Source organism: Crotalus tigris, unplaced genomic scaffold (assembly GCF_016545835.1).
Source record: "Crotalus tigris isolate CLP2741 ecotype Arizona unplaced genomic scaffold, ASM1654583v1 scf7180000019173.45859301935:6455823, whole genome shotgun sequence".
In the NCBI taxonomy this organism is placed as follows: Eukaryota; Metazoa; Chordata; class Lepidosauria; order Squamata; family Viperidae; genus Crotalus; species Crotalus tigris.
Window position 1 is genome coordinate 4,866,620 of NW_024097414.1, and position 18,743 is coordinate 4,885,362.

At 41.7% G+C, this 18,743-nt stretch overlaps 1 protein-coding gene across 1 annotated transcript; it reads left to right on the top strand.

Annotated features, from left to right (window-relative positions):
- Positions 1 to 5,811: 5,811 nt before the first annotated feature.
- LOC120315772 (cytochrome P450 3A9-like) lies at positions 5,812 to 17,939 on the top strand. The gene is made up of 13 exons (XM_039360660.1): positions 5,812 to 6,009; positions 7,324 to 7,417; positions 8,067 to 8,119; positions 10,088 to 10,187; positions 10,501 to 10,614; positions 11,215 to 11,303; positions 12,225 to 12,373; positions 13,083 to 13,210; positions 13,765 to 13,873; positions 14,896 to 15,056; positions 15,459 to 15,685; positions 16,283 to 16,445; positions 17,181 to 17,939. The coding sequence occupies exons 1-13, from the start codon at positions 5,939 to 5,941 to the stop codon at positions 17,253 to 17,255; spliced, it is 1,533 nt and encodes a 510-aa protein (XP_039216594.1). The 5' UTR covers positions 5,812 to 5,938; the 3' UTR covers positions 17,256 to 17,939.
- Positions 17,940 to 18,743: the final 804 nt, after the last annotated feature.

Genomic DNA, 18,743 nt, shown 5'->3' on the forward strand with positions numbered 1-18,743 from the left:
TTTGCTCCCTCTCATGACTTCGGGGCAGGGTTGGGGGGAGCCCAGGTTTATTAATTAGTGATTTATTATTTATTAAACATGTTTATAGAACCACCCAGCTCTCATGCAGGAACTCTGGGTGGCTTAGAGCATTAAAAAAAGAAAAAAAAATCCCACACGGTTAAAACTCCAGGTCTTTCTTTTCTATCTTTTACTTTAGACTTTCCTTCTTGAAGCAGTGGGTTGGGCTAGAAGACCTCCCAAGGTCCCTTCCAACCCTATTATTCCACTTTCTACGTTGTTTGGAACTGTTTTTTTTTTTTTTGCTTTATGCAAAATCTGACAAATGACTTTGGAAGAGGAAACAGCTGTTTTTTTTGGGGGGGGGGTATTTTCACCCAGTATTTTCAGGGTGTCTGTGTCTACCTGTGGCACAGTGGTGGGATACAAATAGATGAACAACCAGTTCTCTGGGTGGATGCCGCTTCGGGAAGTCCGTTCTGGGCCTGGGCCACAAAAAAATTATCTACCGTCTCTGCCGAAGTGGTGCGAAGCGGCTGAATCCCACCACTGCTGTGGCAACAGGTCCTCCACCGGTGTCCGGTTGCTTCGTTGCTACCTGTGGAGTGTGTGTGATCCTGTAGACACCTTTCCCCGAGCCTGCAAAGCTACAGCTTGGCCGGCAGGGGGCGCTCTATGCCTTTGATAGACCTCCGCTGCAGATTTCCTAAAAAGGCGCTTTTCTGCTGGAGTTGTTCATTGCAAAAGTGAAAGGTTTCGCCCAAACTTCGCTCTAGAATGCAGGAGAGTCGGAATAAGTCTCCAAGGGGCCTGTCCTTTGCTTTTGAGGCCTGGAGGGAGAGCAAAGACTCTCGTGAAAAGCAGATTTCACCTCCTTCGTGCTCCTTGCGATTCTCAGCATCTCCAAAGGGCTTGTGGGCTAAGGCAACCTGCGTTATAATCCACAGGTATCCCAGCTTCCTTTAGGAGGGATGAGGTCTGCCACCAGATCCTTTTTCTGCAGAGATCGTTCTCTCTGTTTTGGGATTTCAGGTGAAGGTGGTTAGGGGGGCTTTGAGCTATAGAAATAGGAATGGATGAAGCTATGTCAGAATCTGGACCATATGCTTGTTGGGAAGGGACACTTTAGACTGGAGGTCAAGCCCCCCCCCCAGATCCAGACTGAGGAGTTGTGGGTTGTTAGGTCAAGGTGAACAGAACTCAAGGAAAGTTGGACTTAGTTTGTTGACGCCTAAGTAGGGATTCTAGGCTGATGCCTCTTTTAACTCCACCCTCCAGGTTCTGCTGTTCTATCTCCAACATCTGGCCAGGCCAATTTCTGCATTCTTTCTTCTCTTACGAGGAAACGGGAGCTATTTTGAGAACTAAAAAAAATAAATAAGGGGGCAATCCGAAAGCTTCCTGGAAAGTTAACTCAGAGCTATTCCGTGCTGTTTCAAGACACCCTACTGATAATCTTAGCATCGTTGGAGAAAGACGATTAGTTCCAAATTTCCATAATGTTTCCCCAAGAATACCATCTGCCCCATTTCCATCTGCTCTAAGGTTCCTTTTTGGCACCAAAAAGAGATTTTTGTTTTTTCGGTTGCTCAGCTTGAGATGCCTCGAAATGACTGTATCCTGCTCCAGGAATTAACTAGTTAACCAGAATCTGAAGAAACAATACAGGTAATCCCAGATTTGCGGCCACAACTGAGATTTCTGTTGCTAAGCGAGTCAGTTGTTAAAGGAGCTTTGCCCCGTTTAAAGACATTTCTTGACCCGGTTGTTAAGTGAATCACTGTACTTGTTAAGTTAGTAACACGGTCGTTAAGCAAAACTGGCTTCCCCATGGACTGGGCTTATCAGAAGGTCGCAAAAGGGGATCACGTGATCCGGGAGCACTGCGACTGTCATAAGTATGAGTCAGTTGCCAAGGGTCTAAATTTGGATCACGTGGCCATGCAACGGTTGTAAGTGGGAAAAACGGTCATAAGTCGCTTTGTAACTTTGAACTGTCATTAAACAAACTGATATAATTCAAGGACTCTCTGTAATTACTATTTTTTTAAAAAAAACAAACTGGAGCTAGATTGGGAGGCAGGGAGAGAAGCTTTTTTCTGTAAATGGGGCCAGATGCTGGAGTTTGCGCTCCACTATGTACAAGGAGGACAGCCTCTTTCATCATCTTTGTCAATAAACTCCAGTGATCTTTTAGATCTGCTCAGTTGCCAATAAACTCCATTGATCTTTTAGGGCTGCTCAGTTGCCAATAAACTCCGGTGATCTTTTAGGGCTGCTCAGCTATAAACTGCCTTGAACTTGCAAACACTTTTATCTGCCCCGAGGGATTGAAAGTGGAAAATAAACTCTCTTGCTTCAGAAGGAAAAAAAAAAGAAAAGAAAGAAAGAAAGGAAGGAAGGAAGGAAGGAAGGAAGAAAAAGAAAGAAAGAAAGAAAAAAGGAAGGAAGGAAGAAAGAAAGAAAGAAAAAAAGAAAAAGAAAGAAAGAAAGAAAGAAAAGAAAGAAAAAAGGAAGAAAGGAAAAAAGAAAGAATGAAAGAAAGAAAGAAAAAGAAAGGAAGGAAGGAAAAAAGAAAAGAAGGAAGGAAGGAAGAAAGAAAGAAAAAGAAAGAAAGAGAGAAGAAGGAAGGAAGGAAGGAAAAGAAAGAAAGAAAAGAAAGAAAAAAGGAAGGAAGGAAGGAAGGAAGGAAGGAAGGAAGGAAGGAAGGAAGGATGACATTTGGAGGGTGGAAAGCACCCTTTTGAAACCCACTTCCCCCGCATCAGCCGTCATGTCTCATAGCAATAAACCTGGGCAGGAACTGCTTTGGCTGATTAAATCCTGCATCCATTCAATACCTGGTTATCCATTTGATACCTGAATAGCTATGGAAATACCGGCTGGACGAGGGAGGGAAGGGGATAATTTGTGCAAAGTAAATGAATCTGGATGAGAACCAAGAACCTGTTAGCTGTCCAACATTTGAGGGGCCGTCACAGAGAAGAGGGCTCCACTTACTCTCCAGAGCCCCTGAGGGCAGGACAGAAAGTGATGGAGGAAAACTATTCAAGGACACAACCAGCCTAGAACTAAGGAGGAATTTCCTGACAGTGGGAACAATTAACCAGTGGAACGGCTTGCCTCCAGAAGCGGTGGGTGCTCCATCACTGGAGGCTTTCAAGAAGAGACTGGATGACCATTTGTCTCAATTTTTTCTCTCTCTCGCCCTGTTCTTGCTTTGGTGCCAAAAGTTGATTTGGCGTCATCTTATAGGAAATCAATCCTAGAGTCTTACAATCTGCTCAACTCCCCATGCCTTGATTGCAACAGATACAGGATCCTTCTGCTTAATTAAATTACATCAGACTTATTAGAAATGGGGGAGAACCCTTGGAAGAAGGAAGCAGAAAAAAAATATTCTCTTTTCGGCTCGTTATCAGGTTTTAATGATACGGAGAACGTTGCTTCAGCACTGTGCCAGATCTATAAAAAAAAGTACGATATGGAAGGATATAGAATTCTTTAGAGATTCCATGGCTTAAAAGGAAACAGGAGAATGAGGCCCGAAGAGTAGGATAATGCATTGCATTTATATACATTTGAATAAAATAAAATAAAAAGTGTGCATATTTTACCCCTGCTTCAGAAAACACAGCTTATCAGGTTTTCTACAAAGGCGCCCCATCTGGGCAAACTCACTTTCAGGAGAATGAATTCCTTTCAGGGAGAATTGGGGAGGGGGGGGGGAACCGCCCCAGGAATACAGAAACCCAGTTTAATTATTTCAGTCTGGGATTTCATTTCATTCAAGGATGAGCATCAGGGCCTTTTACCACCCAGGACAGGTTTGGATTTAAGGTTAAGTGGAGAAAAATAGCATAGGCCCTTGTAGCCTTGGGTTCAATGCTCACTGAATTTCAAATTCAATGGTCATTGGATTTCCCACAATGCCTTGAAGAAATTCTGCATGGGAAGATGGTAGGGAATTTACAATGGAGGTAGAGCAGGGGGGCAGTAGAGTAGGGAGCAAGGATAACAAACCTCACTCCCCAGTTGTTACCTAGTTGGGTAATGAAATGTCTGCAAGGAGAAGGAGAAGGAGGAGACTCTAAAACAAATACAACAGAGAATGAAGTTTGCTTGGGCAATCCGAAGGGTGACTAAATGTTGATGGAGAGCAATTTCTTTGCATGAAAAACAAGTCTGGTGCCAGAGACAAATGTACACCTTTCCCAATAAAACTCCATGTCCCATCTGACTTTTTTTTCAGTCCTTTCCCCCCCCCCCCGAACATCCTGAAGTACAGTAACATTTGCCATCGATTTGCATGTGACAGCATTGTTTAGAATATCATGGTTATTCCACCCTAATCTCCTGATTGATTTGCACTTGAAGGTCTCAGCCAAAAACAGGAGGAGGTGAGGAACGCCCGTCTATATCCCGCTGTGATAAAGGTCAGAAGTTACAAATCATCAAGGCTGATGAGCAATCACTCAAGCTAGATCTCCCCGTTTCCAGTCCCATTGACATCTGATATGGAGTGATCCGAATTTCTAGTGCAAAGCTTGAAATGAGAATAAGGGGGGTGAGATGATCTTAGATGCTGGGTTTGATTGTCTAAAGATGGGCCTTACATAAAAAATGTGATAGACTATGCTTTGGAGGCCATCCTGGTCATCCAAATACCAGCCTCTGAATCCTAGAAGGTACTTCTAAAAATTAGTTATCTGATGAAAGTTCTGCTATCATCTATGGAAGTTGCTGGCAATGCAGTGCTGATGAGGTTACCTAGTTGGGTCATGAAATATCTACAAGAAAACAATCAGGTTCAGACAGCACCAAGGAGATCCAGTCCTCCTCCTCTTCCTCCTCCTCCTCCTCCTCCCTCTTCCTCCACTCCATAAACCCCCTCCCTTCTAGCACTGATGATGTTTGCTAATTGGCTCATGAAATGTCTACAAGAAAGCAACCAAACTCAAGACCACCAAGTACTCAACAGTCTTCCTCCTCCTCCTTCTCCTCCTCCTCTCCCTTCTAGCACCGATGATGTTATCTAGTTGGGCCATGAAAGTCTACAAGAAAATTAACAAGCTCAGGGATCACCAAGGACCCCATAGTTCAACCCTGAGCTACAAATACAAAACAAATCCCCTTTTTAGGGGCACTTCCTATGTGAACAACTTATTTTTAGGCACTTTGTGAAAACATATCTTTTCATGTTGCCTTTGGGAATTTCTTAGGAATCTCAGGACTCTGGGTTAGGCAGGGAAGTTGAAAATTCAGGCCAGAAGAATGCAATGGGACCCACAAAGCTATGAACAGCATGGATATGGTCACTACCAGTGAGCCCAACTTGAGAACTTCTCAACTTCCTCTAACATCAGAAGAAGTGGAGATGTTTTGAAGTTGGACTTGACTTGGGTTGACCTGTTTGCTTTATAGATTTGTCACAACTTGCTTTGGGTGTACATATATAAGAAATGATGTACAAATATTTTACTCCATGAATCAACAATCTTGCTTCACATCCTGCCAAAGCCACGTTGTGGTCCTTCAGTCCTTGAAACCACTTAGATGCAGGCTCATAGATGGTGGCATAGGTAAAGTTATCTATGATTACTTAACAAAGCACATGCTGATATGTGTTTCTGTATTTTGTTAAGGAAAATAAAAGTTTCGAAGTACATAATGTTCTTGCTAACAAAGCCGGTCTGAATTGCTCTTTCATAAGAGGGCAAGCAAGTTAATCTGAGTTCACAGCCTATCGTGTATCAGTAGGAGGAGCAATGACTCCTCTTTTGCAAATAAATATAACAGAAAGTCCCATCAGGACAGGTTCACATCTCCAGTCATAAGAAGGCTGACAAAGGACAACCAAGAAATTGTGAGAAGACTCGTCCACTGAAGGACTGAAGCTCATAGAAGAATCACCCAGCCAAAAGAATCAAGAATCACGATGGATCTTCTTCCTACCTTATCCATGGAGACATGGTTCATGCTGGTGCTTTTGATGGGACTTCTTCTGCTGTACGTATCCTTCTGTTTTTCTGCTTTCCTCCTTTCTGTTCTTTTTCCTCATTGCTCCTAAGTTTTAAAATCGAGAATATCTGCAGCGCAGGGTTGAACTGTAGGGTCCTTGGTGCTCTCTGAGCCTGGTGGTTTTCTTGCAGACATTTCATAACCCAAGTAGGTAACCTCATCAGTGCTAAAATGAAGTTGGGTATGCTGTCTGAGCAAAATTCTAGCCCTGATGATGTTACCTTTTTGGGTAATGAAATGTCTGCAAGAAAACAACCAAGCTCAGAGATCACCAAGGACCCCCAAGTTTTAACGTAACAGGGTGGATTGGGTGTAACCAGTCTACAAAGAGTAAAACCACTCAGCACTATGTTGATGGGCAGCTAGGAATCCCTGTATAGACTGTGATAATGAATCAAGTCTGATCTTTTATCCAGAATGTTTTTAATTAATTGTAAACATTAAGAGACGTGTCTTCAGAACTTGAAGCTTCTCGTTCAAACCTTGTCTATGCACCATTAATTCTTAGGAGGGGTTGCATTTCAGTCACTTTCTCTGACCCACACCAAGGTGAGGAATACTTTTATCAATCCAGGTTAGAAACTGGATTGATAGAGTTCACCAGGCTGTTTTCAAAGAAAGCCCTACTTAGAGCAAATCACAGGACCCCAATACAGAATGAGATATTTTTAAACATTGATGATATTTCAGCTATGTATAAAATATCTCACCCAGGCTTGTAAAAGGAAGCTGGTGAGTCATTTACCTGGATAAATATTAACAAATCTCAGTTAAATTATTTTAAAAAGCGGAAAAGGGTGACTGAGAGCAGGAGATATCAGTGGGTGGCACCTAATTGCACCATCAACCTCTTTGCCTCCTAAACTGAGAACCATAAGCAGCTACATCTGGAAGTTGAGTCATAGCAACTGGGCTTCTTGTCTTTTCCTGTTGATTTGAAACATTTCACTGCTTATCTCAGTAGCTTCTTCAGTCTGAGCAAGTTAGTTAGGGGAACCTCATATATGCCTTCCAGGGTGGTTTGACTTCTTGCCTAACGCTGTATGAAACCACCCTGGAGAACATATTGAGGTTCTTCCAACCAACTTGCTGAGACTGAAGAAGCTAACGGGTAATGTTGTTACCTATTTGGGTTATGAAATGTCTACAAGAAAACAACCAAGCTCAGAGAACACCAAGAACCTCTATAGTTATTATTATTATTTTTAAAAATTTAGGGCATTGAGTAAGATTTACTCAATAAAGCATGGTTCAGCAAACATCTCCTGGCTTTGTTTGAATCACATTTCTTTCTCTTTCCAGGTATGGAGTTTGGCCATTTCGAGTTCTCAGCAATTTGGGGATTCCTGGTCCAACCTTATTGCCCTTCTTTGGGACGGTCTTGAATTACCGCAAAGTGAGTTGAGTATTCACAGATATGTAGAGGACCAACTCATCCTTTAGAGCAGGAGCGGACAACGATGACCGTTTTATGACTTGTGGAGTTCCTGAGTCATACTGGAGGTCCACAAGTCATCAAGGGACCATTGTTCCCTATCCCTGCTTTAGATAAAGAAGGCACAGTGTCTAGAGTCCATGAAAAAATAATATTTTTGTTTAATCTGAAAGAAGAAAAACGAAGTAGAAGTCATTTGTTTCCATGACTGTTAATAATGATTTATTTTTATTAAAAAGCAGGCAAGCAATGCACCAATTCTGAACATTAGATTTTTTTTTTTTTGGTAACCTATAGGTGTAGCGTGAATGCTAAATTTAGCAACTCTGATGATCAGCCATAATTGGCCACAGCTGATTATTATTATTAGAAAATAATGCAGACATTATTTAGTATCCCACAGTTCTCTGTAAAAATACACAGAAAATATTGACCATCAGGTGAAATGTAATTTTTAACACTATTGTTGTGATGGAGGGAGAAGCCCACGAAGACCACAATGTGTGTAGCCCACAAAATCACAATTAAGCCCAGGATACGCATTCTCTGTTAACAAGCTGAGCAGTTCGTGTGATGCATTTTTCTAAACCTTTAACATCTTTTTCCCCAGGGGTTTATAAAGTTTGACACTGAATGCTTCCAGAAATACGGGAAGATCTGGAGGTGAGCACTCTATTTATTCCAAGTTTCTATTTCTCAGCCCAGATCTAAGGAAGACTAGGCATGGCCCAGATAGAAAGGGTAAAAAAAAAGAAAGAAAGAAAGGAAGGAAGGAAGAAAGAAGGAAAGGAAGAAGGAAAGAAAGAAAGAAAGAAAGAAAGAAAGAGAGGAAAATGAATGAATGAATGAATGAATGAATGAATGAAGGAAGGAAGGAAGGAAGGAAGGAAAGAAGGAAGGACAAATAAATAAAAATAGAAACAAACCAACACTGAATATTCATCAGCAGGTTTGATGATTCTGAATTGGTTTCTGCTTCTCATCAGCTTGATAAAAAATATCTATTCCTGAAACGAATTGCTTCGGGTTGCAGTCTAAATTTCTGAATAAAATTACACTTTTTCTTTATTATGCATATATTCGCAAGGCTTATAAAGTTCTAGCAATCGAAGGACCTTTGGGTCTCTCTTTCATAGCTACCCCGTCCCAAATTATAGAATTAAACAGAAATCCAGGTGTTCCTCTCTTTCTTTTGGAGCCTTGCCGGAGATTTTCCATGGCTTCTTCTGATGTCTTTAAAGCTATGCATCCCGGCACTAATCTATCGAGAGGGAAAAGCTGGACTGGCTGTACAATAGCTAAATACAATGGCTTTCTGTTGATAAGCTTCCGGGCAGGAGAGTGGGTTGTTGCTGGTGCTTCAACAAAGCAAATAGTTGCCCTTTTCAAATATGATTTTTCGTGGAGATTATCTGCTTGGCTGTGAAAGGAGCAGAGAAGCTCCTTCCTAGAAAGTAAGCAGATCTAAGCCCAGACTGTAAACAGCCATGAAAAGTTGGAGGGAGGGAAGGGAGGGCTCCTGAAATGATCTAGGGTAGAAATTTCCCTGTTTTCATTCATGAGAAAAACAGAATAACAGTCGGAAGGGACCTTGGAGGTCTTCTAGTCCAACCCCCTCCTCAAGCAGGAAACCCTATACCATTTCAGATAAATCTCTTCTTAAAAACCTCCAGGGATGGAACACCCTTGACTTCCAGAGGCAAGCTGGTCCACTGATTAATTGTTCTTGGGAAATTCCTCCTTAATCCCAGGTTGCTTCTCTCCTTGATTAATTTCCATCCGTTGCTTCTTGTCCTGCCTTCTGGCGCTTTGGAGAATAGCTTGACTCCCTCTTCTTTGGGGCAGCCCCTGAGACATTGGAAGACTGCTATCCTGTCACCCCTCGTCCTTCTTTTCACTAGACTAGACGTGCCCAGTTCCTGCAACTGTCCTTCGTATGTTTTAGCCTCCAGTCCCCTAATTGTCTCTGTTGCATTGGAGGTTGTGTAATCCACTAGTAAATATCCTTTGCATCATTTGTTCTCTCGATTATGTCATGGACAACATGTTCATCCATGGAATCTTCTTGACAACAGGAAATAAGTGGCTTGATGTTGCCTTTGGTCAGAATGTTGTCATCTTCTCTGTCTAGGTGGCAACCATACGATTTGATGACCCAATTTAGCTTTTCAACATGCCTTAGTTCCTCTATGGGATCCCAGTTTAGTGAACTCTATTCAGAGTTGGGCAACTGAATGGAATATTGGTACATGTGACTGTCTATAGGGAAGAAAAATTATTTCCATCAACCCCATCATCTGGAAAAGAATAGCTGACAACCCATCAGCAACTAGACTCTTCTGATTGCTAGAGTTTTCTGTAGCATATAACTATCAGTCATTCTGTTTTAGATTCTCCATAAAGACTACCATCACAATAAAGTTCTCTCAACTCAGGATTGCTTCGGCAATACCAGTCTACACATCCCATCCTCTTCAAAAATGCTGGATGGGGTTGATGGAAGATCTATTCCTCAAACTAGAGCAGGGGCCAAGTAGAAAACGCTGTGCTATAAGCTCAGAGAATATATATCTTCTTTAAAAAAACAAACAAACATCAGAATCTCTGAGTGTTTCTTTCTTCTGAATGCAGACTTTATGATGGCCGTCAACCTATTATTGCTGTATTGGATTCTGCAGTTATCAAGGCTGTCTTAGTGAAGGAATGCTACAGTACTTTTACCAACCGGCGAGTAAGTGGCTTGCATCTTAAACCCCCAGATAGCCAAATGAATGTCTGTGTCTTAAATCAGAAGATGGGAAGAGAAAACTGGGTTTTTATTTCCCTTGTGTTTTGAAACATGTGAAATTGAGCCTGGATTGAGATTTTTGCTTACATCCACTTTAATCGGGAGCAGGGGGTAAATGCCTTCACTTCCCCAAAATATGGGTGGACCTATCACCCAACTATCATGGTATCTGGTGATGCTTGCATCCAGAGGTTTCTTCAGACAAGGCTGAATTTTTGAAATCTGAATATTGTGATCTTTTCTTCCGGATCCCTAGGCTTTCCCTGCACCAGAAATCTTAAAAAACGCAGTGTCTATGACCCAGGACGAACAATGGAAGAGGATTCGCACTGTACTCTCTCCGACTTTCACCAGTGGGAAGCTGAAGGAGGTAACAAGTAAAACCTTAAAAGAATGGAGAACTTTCTCTAATGACTTTCTCAATTTCTTTCTTCAAAGAAGTTGTTTCCTCTAAACTTCATTTCCTACCCCAAAACTAGAGCTGAGTTTTGGAAGGGAGGGAGGGAGGGAGGGAGGGAGGAAGGAAGGAAGGAAGGAAGGAAGGAAGGAAGGAAGGAAGGAAGGAAGGAAGGAAGGAAGGAAGGATCCCTACATTGCTTGTTTAGGAGATCTGTGGTTTTTTTTTCTAATCATCTGATGAATTTACAGTGCAATCCTAGATTTGTTTAGGAGTAAATATGGACTGTGAGGACCATACCTCTCAAGTGACATTTTAGTTTTACAAAAAGCCATAACAGATATCCCAAAAACATTGATCCCTGTTCATTCCAGCCCTAAAATGTCCCATGGAGAAAAAAAAAATAAATTTTGCAGAACATGTCAAACCTAAGAAAGAGTGTCACTATCTCTATCCCGGCTGAATTTGTAATTATTTATGAATCAGCCACAGACTTTGTTGGAACACATCAGTAACTAAGAAAGGGAACTGTCCATAAATGTTTAAAAATGTGTCCACGGGTTTGTTTTTCAGATGTTTCCCATCATTAAACACTACGGGGAGATTTTAATTCAAAATGTTCAGAAGAAAATGGAAAACGATGAGCCCATAGATGTGAAAGAGTAAGTTCTGTGGAGCAGGAAGACCATCTAGCCCTGTCACAAGTGGGGATGTGGGAAAGATGGATTTAGTTATGTCACATTTGAAAGCCATTTCTCATTAACCGACCAACATCCAGAGTGAAATGTGGTTATCTTTGAAAATGTGTACCGTTGTGATACATTTCAGAGTTCAAAAGAATGCTTGGGACAAATCTGGAGAAAAATGCATAGAAAAAGGCATTATATTAATGGAGTTTGTTTGCAAATGCTCAGTGCATTTATACTAGAGAAAATTGCAAATTAAAATATAGGGATTTGGAGAAATGTAATTTGAGGAAATGTGCACCAAAATACAGACATTTTAGTATCTTTGTTTTTCTTGTCTGTCTCTCTGTCTGTCTCTCTATCTCTCTATCTAATCATCTATCATAGCTCTCTTCCATCCAGTATCTCTATCTCTATCTCTATCTCAACACTGATGTATCTGTAAAGATCAGAAATAGAGAAACTGAGAAATGGTAGGAACCAAATGGATATATTTGTCCAAAGTCTCTATGGAGGATGAACCTGGACTCCCGATCTGGAAAGCAAAGACATCAAGCCAATTGCAGCCTACAAAGTATTAAACAAATTGCAACAAAAGGCCTTGTATGCTGAATGTTTCAATTCAATTCAGGGTCAGGCTACAGTCCAAGACCCTGGAAGGCTGCTGCTGGTGACATCAGGCCTATGTTCTTCAACTTGACGTGCTCCAGATGTGTTGGGGACTTCAAGAGCTGAAACTGATGTTTAACAAACCAAGCCCATCAGGAAGCTGTGGATTTCTGTGTGGGCTACCCATGTTTTGATGTATCTTCTGTCTGGATTTACAGCCATTTCCTAAATCTTTGTCACCGAACACCTGCAGCTTGGATCATCTGTTACTCTCCTTTCTCTTCTTAGCGTCTTCGGTGCTTACAGCATGGATGTGGTCACCAGCACTTCATTCGGCGTAGACATCAATTCCATGAACAACCCCAACGATCCTTTTGTCAAGCAGATCAAGAAGCTCACCAAGTTCAGAGCTTTCGATCCACGGATCATTGCTGCATGTAAGTTCTGATTTCTGGAATCCAGGGAAGGCTTCCCTAACTTGTCCAGAGGAATCTGGCCTCTGCGTTTCATCCTCTAGGTAGGACCTCCTGCTGTGTTTGAGATGAGAGATGGGAAATCTTTCTTCTCCTGGGAGATGCTCCTTCTTGACTGCAATCTACTCACAGAAGATGGTGTGACTGAGATGGGGTTACATGCAGAGCCCAAAGGGGTGTATCTTTGGTGCAATGTAATTTCGTTGCTCTATAGACGTCTCTAATCGGAGTCAAAAATGAGCGGACGCCTCTTTTCGTCCACCTCCATCTCTGTCACTGTTTCTCTTTCCCTTTCCTGATCAGCTTGGACAAATCTTTTACAGAGAGCTTTTGAAAATGAAATTAAACCGTACAGCAGGTATGAACCTCAGGTTGCAAGGCACCTGCTCCCAATTAATGAAGGATAATGACACTGCTTTGAGTTTCTCTTGCAAACACAACCTTTACACTGTATTTTCATAGAAGAGGATGCATTTTTGTGTAATCTGGAGATTCTTAATGCATCTGCAAAGTGGCCAGTGGTGTTTGCAGACACTGGCCTTTTCAGTAAATCTTGTTAATGTTTATTTGTCGCTCACCTTGGATACTTTGAAGGGAAGAAACAAGTGTATAATAAAATAATGTTTTCCTCCAGGGATATGGCTGTGTTTTTCACAATTAATTTCTTTTTCAGTTATGTTCCCCACACTCATGCCAATTTTGAATGCATTGGACCTCACTGCTTTTCCGAAAGCAGCTCTGAACTTCTTCTCCAAATCTTTTATAAAAATGAAGGAATCACGACTAAAGGAAGGACAGGGGGTGAGTCCTAAGATTTTGCTGAAACTCAGACGAGGAAAAAACTGTCCAAAATGTTCTCCAATAAAAGGAATGTGTGTGCATGAAACAGGCAGTCCTCGGCTTCATGACCAAATCTGAGCCCAAAATTTTGCTTGCTAAGCGAGACAGTCTTTGAGCAAGTTTTGCCCCATTTTACGACCATTCCTGCCACTGTTGTTAAGTGAGTCACTGCAGCTGTTAAATGAGTCACAGGGTTGTGAAGTGAATCTTGGTTCCCCATGGACTTTGCTGGTGAGACGGTTGCAAAAGGGGATCAGATGACCCCCCCCCTTGGGATGCTGCAATCGTCACAAGTACATGGCAGTTGCTAAGCAGCTGAATTTTGAACACGTGACCATGAATGGATGCTGCAACGGTCGTGTGTGAAAAACAGCCATACTTTTATCAGTGCTGTTGTAATGGGTTTATGTCAAGGACCAGCTGTATTTTGTCCCTTCCTCCATTCCCCTCGTGCTTAATGACACCCAAGGGATCTTGAGCTTCGGTTTTCATTGGTCCATTCATTTGATCTCCAGAGCCGTATGGATTTCCTCCAGATGATGATTGAATCCCAAAAGAACAACAAGAATTCTGAAAATAATAACAAAAACTCTACAAGCAACGGACTGACACACTCATATAAAGGTAACCCTGCCCTGTTCCTGTTTAGCATTATACATTTTCTAAGTGTTGTGGTGCATTTCTATTGATTGGTTGATAAGTCCTAGCTACCCCACTCATAACAGAAGAATAGATCTGGATGGGACCTTGGAGGTCCTCTAGTCCAACCCCCTGCTCAAGCAGGAGACCCTATACCTTTCCAGACAAATGATTGTCCAATCTCTTCTTGAAAATTTCCAGTGATGGAGCACCCACAACTTCTGGAGGCAAGTTGTTCCACTGTTAATTGTTCTCACTGTCAGGAAATTTCTCCTTGGTTCTAGGTTGCTTCTCTCCTTGATTACTTTCTACCCGTTGTTTCTTGTCCTGTCTTCAGGTGCTTTGGAGAATAGGCTGACCCCCTCTTCTTTGTAACAGCCCCTTAGATATTGGAACCCTGCTCTCATAATTTATGGCTGTAAACCACCAAGAGATATGTGATGAGGCTCACTGGAAGTAACTTGCTAAAGCCCCACCATCTCAATTCTGTAGCCAACATTGGTACTCGGAGTCCACATACCTGACTGACTATGTGTCATCAAGTCAATATCAATTTTTAACAACTCTATAGATAGATTTTTTTCTCAGGCTAACCATGTACCTGGAGTAGATGCAATATTAATTTCCACAACTTAGCATAACATTTTATTAAAGAACCTTGTACTTATGGGGACCTAGCAAGATAAGATTTTTTTTTTTTCAGTAGAACTTGCAAGTCTCAATCAACCTCAAAAGTCCATCTGGAATGCTAGCAAGAAGTTCTTTCCCAAGAACACACACACAAAAAAGACCGCATATGTGATTTTTTTTTAAAAAAGCAGAGTCAGCATCAATCAATGCTGTTCTATGAAGCCCTAGGAGGTTTGGCAACTTTTAGCTGTGTTTCAAAGTACATAAAACAGTACGAGGCAAGGTCCATTATTATCCTTGGTATAAACTCATAATGATTGCCCAGAGTAAAGTTTCTGTACTGTATCCCCCTATTTGTTTTTATTTCTATTTTGCAGGACTGACTGATAAAGAAATTCTAGCCCAGGCTTTTATCTTCGTTTTTGCTGGATATGAACCCACCAGTAATTCCCTTGGTTACATGGCCTACAGCTTAGCCACTCACCCAGACGTTCAGAAGAAGCTTCAAGAGGAAATAGATACTGTTTTACCTAACAAGGTAAAGAGTGTGGTGATCGTTAACTCATAGGTCTGCAGTTCGGCACAGTGAATTCATTTCACTTTGCTTGGATGGCTTAAAAGAAGTAATAATATCTGAATTATTGAATTAATGATGCGAGGAGAAGTCCATGACTCTGTTATCCGACATGCAAGACACAGAATCGTGGCGTTAATGCAGAAACCAGTTTAATGTTAGGAAATTCTGTTAGCCTATTTTGACCCACAAGGAGCCAACATTCCTGCTTGAGCAGGGGGTTGGACTAGAAGACCTCCAAGGTCTCTTCCAACTTGGTTATTCTGCTTCCATAGAAAGGGGAAGGGAGACCTTTGCCTCTATCTGTGAGAGGAAAAGTGAATTGAATGTGAAATTAATTATTTTAATTATCTCCCTCCCCTCCAGGCACCGCTTACCTATGATGCCATCATGCAGCTGGAATACCTTGACATGGTGCTGAACGAAACCCAGAGAGTATATCCCCTCGGAGGGCGTATTGAAAGAATCGCCAAGATGGATGTTGAAATCAATGGGTTGACCATTCCCAAAGGCACCGTGGTGATGATCCCACCCCTCGTTCTTCATCAGGTCCCCGAATACTGGCCGGAACCGGAAGAGTTCAGACCTGAGAGGTAGTGTAGAAAGAAAAATCTTCATCAGGGTCCAGTCCAAGCTGGGAATAAACAAAATGGAGACTGCTTTAGAAAAAAGGTTGCAGTTTACTGAAGAGCAGAGCCAGACAGAAAGATGGCTGTGGGAAAGCTGACCAAATGTATCAGGGAATGATGGGTTTTTATACCTTCTTGGGCTTTTGTTTGGAGTTGTTCCTGTGGCATGAACTTTGGCACAAGTGATCAAAATCCAACTACTCTTGAATTCCGTTGACCCTTATCTGGTGCCAATTTGGTATTGAACTTTAGTTGACTAAATTCTTGTGTTTGAGCTGGAGCAATACATCTTTTGAACTGCAACGTATGGTTTTGATTCTATGCGCCTGAGATAAGGATGGCTATTGGATTCGCCACAGGATGGAATCCATAGTGTATTAATTCTGAACTCACATGATACACTCAATCAAAACATTTGCCTCTTTGGGGTGTTGCATTTCCAGTGAATCTACGTAGTGGGGTAAGATATTGTTAAGCAATGCCCAGGCCCCATTCACACGTGGGGAGGTCCTAGCTCCTTCTTACAGTTCCTGACATTCTTTCCTTCCTTGGTTCACCCAGGTTCAGCAAAGAAAACAAAGAAAACATCGATCCCTACACATACCTGCCCTTTGGAGCTGGGCCCCGGAACTGCCTCGGAATGAGATTTGCATTGGTTTCCATGAAAGTTGCTATTGCCATCATTATGCAACACTTCTCCTTTAGAGTCTGCAAAGAAACACCGGTGAGAAAGATTTGGGATAGATCTATTAACAGAATAACAAAGTTGGAAGGGACCTTGGAAGTCTTCTAGTCCAACCCCCCCCCCCCGCTCAAGCAGGAAACCTATTACCATTTCATTGCAATTTCAGACAAATGGTTGTCCAGGCTCTTCTTTAAAAACCCCAGTGATGGAGCACCCACAACCTCTGGTGGAGAGCCATTCCACTGGTTAATTGTTTTTACCATCAGGAAATTTCTCCTTAGTTCTAAGTTGGTTCTTTTCTTGGTCAGTTTCCATCCATTGTTTCTTGGAAGTGCTTTGGAGAATAGGTCAGCCCCCACTTCTTTGTGGCAGCCCCTGAAATACTGGAAGACTACGGGAGAATTTTTTTTTACTGTCTTCTGAAAAGGGGCAGCCATTTAGATCGGAAATTTCTACAGGAGCAGCCCTTCAACAGAACTCTTTTACAACTTGAGCCTGGGCCCTTCTTGGTCTAGTATCCTGAAACTTCTGAAAGGTGTTGGATATCAATGGATATCTCCAAATAACAAAAACAACAGAAGAGATCTTCTATTGGAGATTTTCTAGTCCAACCTGCTGCTGAAGCAGGAATGAGTTGTGTTCCATGGTTCTGTTTAGACCCGGAAAGGCCCTAACTAACCTTTTGCTGCAATCTTCAATTTGGTGAATCTGGAAGTTGAGTTGGGTTATCCTGTTTGCTAACTTCTTCTTTCTCTGCCTCCCCCTCTTCTGCAGATTCCCCTGGTGATGAGCAATCAAGCTTTCTTAGTCCCAGAGACACCAATCGTTCTGAAGTTAGTCCCACGATGAGACAGTTGAGAAAGTGAGGAATAAAGATAAGCCATGGCTGTATCATCCCTGCAGTGGATTTTACAGTTCGGGGCTTTGTCTTCTGCAGAAGCTTGGAAGAAAACCATTGAAATATTCACTAAATAACTTTGGAGAGATGGACCTGTTGCTTTAAGTAGCTCTTATAAGGCTGAAATCATAACAATGCACTTAATAGGTGGGGGGAGATGTTAATATTAGTTGTTGATGTTAATGATGATGTATAACTTGATATTTTGAAGATTCTTGAACTATAAATTAAGCTGGTGATGAATCCAGTTAGCAAATCCAGACTGCACATGTACATGAATCGGACTGTTCTTATCACCAGCAGAATTTGGAACTTTCCACCAAGAAATGTCAACTGATTTTTTCTCTCTGATATCCACTGAATATCCATTAATATGTAAAGTTGACCTCATCCAACCTTGGAGAGTCTTGAAACAGGGGCTAGAGGAGGCTTTAATTGGATGGAGTCTGCACCATGGATGAATTTTAATGGGCTTTCAACTAATTATTAAATGGCTTGGTTTGCATTTTATTGTATTTTCTAATAATTAGCCATCCCACCTTGCCGTTCTTGGCAGAAAATACCTATTTTCAAAAAGAAGCAAGCATGTAAAATATAGACATGCGAGATAAATAAAGGATTTTTTTTTCACTTTCTTTGCCTTTGTCTTGTTCTTCTTGAGTTGCCTTAGTGGAAAGGTAAATTTTTAATGTGGGCAAAAGACAGGTTGCACAAAGGAAACACTTTTGCTAGTCCTTTTGGAAGAATTTGTGTTCTCAGAAGTGGATAATAAAGTAGAATAACCAATAATGCAGAATCTGCGGTCTCCAGAACTTTTTCGAGCAGTGTTTGCTGGGGGAATTTTGGCAGTTGAAATCCACACAAGTTGAAGTTGCTGAGGTTGAGAAAGATGGCTTTAGAACAATTAGAGAGGGTGGATGAGAGTAACATGTTGCCCTGCTGCTAGAGGCAACAGAAAGACCCAGAATGCAATACCCAATCAACACCCAATCATACAATACCCCAACCAAGGAATTACCAATTCAGACAAACAATCAAACAGTAAACCACAGCCTAATCAAAGAACCACCAAGAAACTCCACCAACACTGATAGGGCAAGCCACTTATATATAAACAGAGATAAATTCCCACTCCATTCTAGCACTGATGATGTTTCCTAGTTGGGTAATGAAATGTCTGCAAGAAAACAACGAAACTCAGAGAGCACCAAGGACCCCACAGTCACCTTCTCCTCCTCCTCTTTGCAAACCCCTCTCTTCTAGCACTGATGATGTTACATAATTGGGTCATAAAACATCTGCAAGAAAACCACCAAGCTCAGAGAGCACCAAGGAGCCCACAAATAAAGTAATTTTGGAAGCCTTGATCCTATTCTTTCTTTTCTTGGCTTGCAAACCTTGCTTCATTTTGCCAAGCTGTTGCATTACCTGCATTGATC